Source organism: Amphimedon queenslandica, unplaced genomic scaffold (genome assembly GCF_000090795.2).
Source record: "Amphimedon queenslandica unplaced genomic scaffold, v1.1 AMPQUscaffold_11635, whole genome shotgun sequence".
Lineage (NCBI taxonomy): Eukaryota > Metazoa > Porifera > Demospongiae > Haplosclerida > Niphatidae > Amphimedon > Amphimedon queenslandica.
In genome coordinates, this window is record NW_003548123.1 from 7,650 (window position 1) to 10,054 (window position 2,405).

The 2,405-nt window shown below is 30.4% G+C and overlaps 2 protein-coding genes across 2 annotated transcripts in view; one reads left to right on the forward strand and one right to left on the reverse strand.

The window, feature by feature from the left end:
* LOC105315157 (uncharacterized) overlaps positions 1-270 on the forward strand; it is a 3,343-nt gene extending 3,073 nt beyond the window's left edge. Inside the window, exon 5 of the mRNA XM_020005219.1 lies at positions 35-270. Within this exon, the coding sequence (XP_019860778.1) occupies positions 35-270 (236 nt within the window). The remainder of the gene's footprint in view (positions 1-34) is intronic.
* A 196-nt stretch (positions 271-466) lies between these two features.
* Positions 467-2,012, reverse strand: LOC100639757 (EGF domain-specific O-linked N-acetylglucosamine transferase-like; the record flags this gene model as incomplete). The annotated part of the gene is made up of 8 exons (XM_003390867.3): positions 467-744; positions 984-1,038; positions 1,094-1,141; positions 1,194-1,285; positions 1,346-1,373; positions 1,671-1,732; positions 1,787-1,855; positions 1,926-2,012. Coding segments are annotated over 8 exons (591 nt in total), but the record flags the coding sequence as incomplete, so codon positions are not given.
* Between the last annotated feature and the right edge of the window lie 393 nt (positions 2,013-2,405).

Here is a 2,405-nt window from a genome sequence, read left to right on the forward strand (position 1 = left end):
TATACTGATTGGTATCAGTTGGGTCTGTACTTAGGACTATATGAGCCTACACTGAAAGCAATTGAAGAAGAAAGTAGAGGAAAGTTAAAGAAGTGTCTAATGGAGTGTCTATCTTCCTGGCTAAAGGGAGAGGATGGAGTAAGAGAGACAAGAGGAGGTGGATCAAACTGGATATCATTAGTAGCAGCACTAGAGGCAATGGGAGAGAGGGAGGTTGCTGATATCATTAGAAAAAAATATCTGGAGCCCCTTAATGAGCATCCATATTAATAAAGTTATCTTATTATATTTTTACTGGGTATATAGTTAAAATTAATTTTTACAAAAATATTATTTTTTATTATTAATTTTAAAATAATAATGAAAGAAGGAGGTAATAATAATAATTGATAGAGAGAGATGATGATAGTTAAAGAATAGCACAAGGACTGATCCTTTTCATTTCTGTAATGCAATACTGGACAGGTTTATCAAGAACAAACCTTTTGCTACTTCTTAACTTATTGCAGTGATAATAATAATTCATATTTGCCAATGTGTACATAAAATTAATGCTTAGCTATTTGCTAAACTGCTATTATTAAAATTGTTTTTTTAAGTTGTAAAAATTCTCTGAGAGAAATAAGCAGCTTTTCTTTGCTGTACTCTGTCCCCCAGTGACATCATTAGACTCATAAACTCCAAGAGATCAAAGGAATAGTTTGTGAATTTAGCATGAGGTGTACCCATTTGAGGATGAAGACCCTGTATAGGAAATAAAGGGAATATTAAAGGTACATAATTATTACTTATTTCTGTATAAAATACATGAAATATTATCTTAATAATTATATGCAATTATTCCTTAGGATATTGTCATTATGAGTTATGATGTATAAAAATTAAAAAATAATAGAAAGTTTGAGTTGATTCTTAGACCACATTTTTTCATATTCTCAATTTATATTATACATATTTTGACAGACACTTAGGTATGCTCTTACTTCTCTCTCTTTCCAAACTTTAGTGCTGTCCTGCCAAGTTAAGTATTCTACACCTCTGAGAGATAGGGAGAGAAGTAGAGTAATATATGACTTGACTTTTATTATCTTACCTTAATCTTGCTAGATCTTTATAACATCTTTCATCTTCAGTATTATAGCTATAAAAGAGAGAGAGATGTACATGTACAATAAGTTTATGTACTATTTTACATTTCAAATATAGCTCCCCAGTCTGGGAGAAAAAGTAAGTGAGTTAGACCAGAGCCGTGCATCCCAATAAATATATCAGTGTTGTGAGAAGACTGCAGTATAGAGATAGGAATAAAATTAAAATATTTCATTTTCAAAAATATTAACTGTACTTCGATCTGTTCAAGAAAGGGGAAATCCCTACAATTAAAGACAACAATGATCATATGCTATTATAATGTATTATAATCGTGTCGTAATTGTATTCATTATTATTATGTGCGGCTATTGTTATTAATATAGGAAGTTTTGACTGGAGGCTGACTATGAGATAATGATGACAGTTGGTGTATATAATGATTAATGTTATCAAGGTACAAGTGAGATGCCAAATGAAAAGGATAAGATTACAAGATTATAGTTATGGCCAATTTTCAATAGTAGTATACTAGCGTTACTAGTAAATTATTAGTAAATTATAGTAAATTATTGTTGCACCTGTATTTGTAGTCAACCACTCTAAGGCGGAAGTATCCAACTGTTTTCATTGCCTTTATCAACTAAAATGATGTACTTATTATGAAATATTAATTATTATAATTATGTATAGTTACTTCATCTTCATTTACTATTCGTCTGTGTTTGGTTGTTCTTGATAAAAGAGTCACCCTAACTATTGACTCCTAATTATTAAATATAAATAAATAAGTTCATATTTACTTATTTTTATTGTTTATTCTTGTTTACTTTTACCTCTGGTATTTCTTGTGTTATGTTTAGTCTCTTAATTAAATGTTTTGAGAAAGCTTGCATGAGACCTGACCTATAGCATCCAGGAACCTACAGTAATACCATAATACATGATAATACATTTTGGCATTTTCTTAAAATGGCTGTAACTTGAAAAATTGAAGTCAAAATCAGCTCAAACTTTCTACATAGCATAAGTACGTCAATATGTATCAGAAATTGTAATAAAAATCGGGGGTGATTTTGGAGCCATTTTTTGGAAAAAACCATGGGCTATAGCCTTGGATATTTTTCAGATTTTGGCTCATTTTTTAAAATGGCCATAACTAGAAAAATTGAAGTCAGAATCAGCTCAAACTTTCTACGTAGCATAAGGACATCAATTTGTATCAGAAAATGTAATAAAAATTGGGGGTAATTTCATGGGTAATTTTGGAGCCATTTTTTGGAAAAAACCATGGGTTATTAGTAACGCGGTAGCGT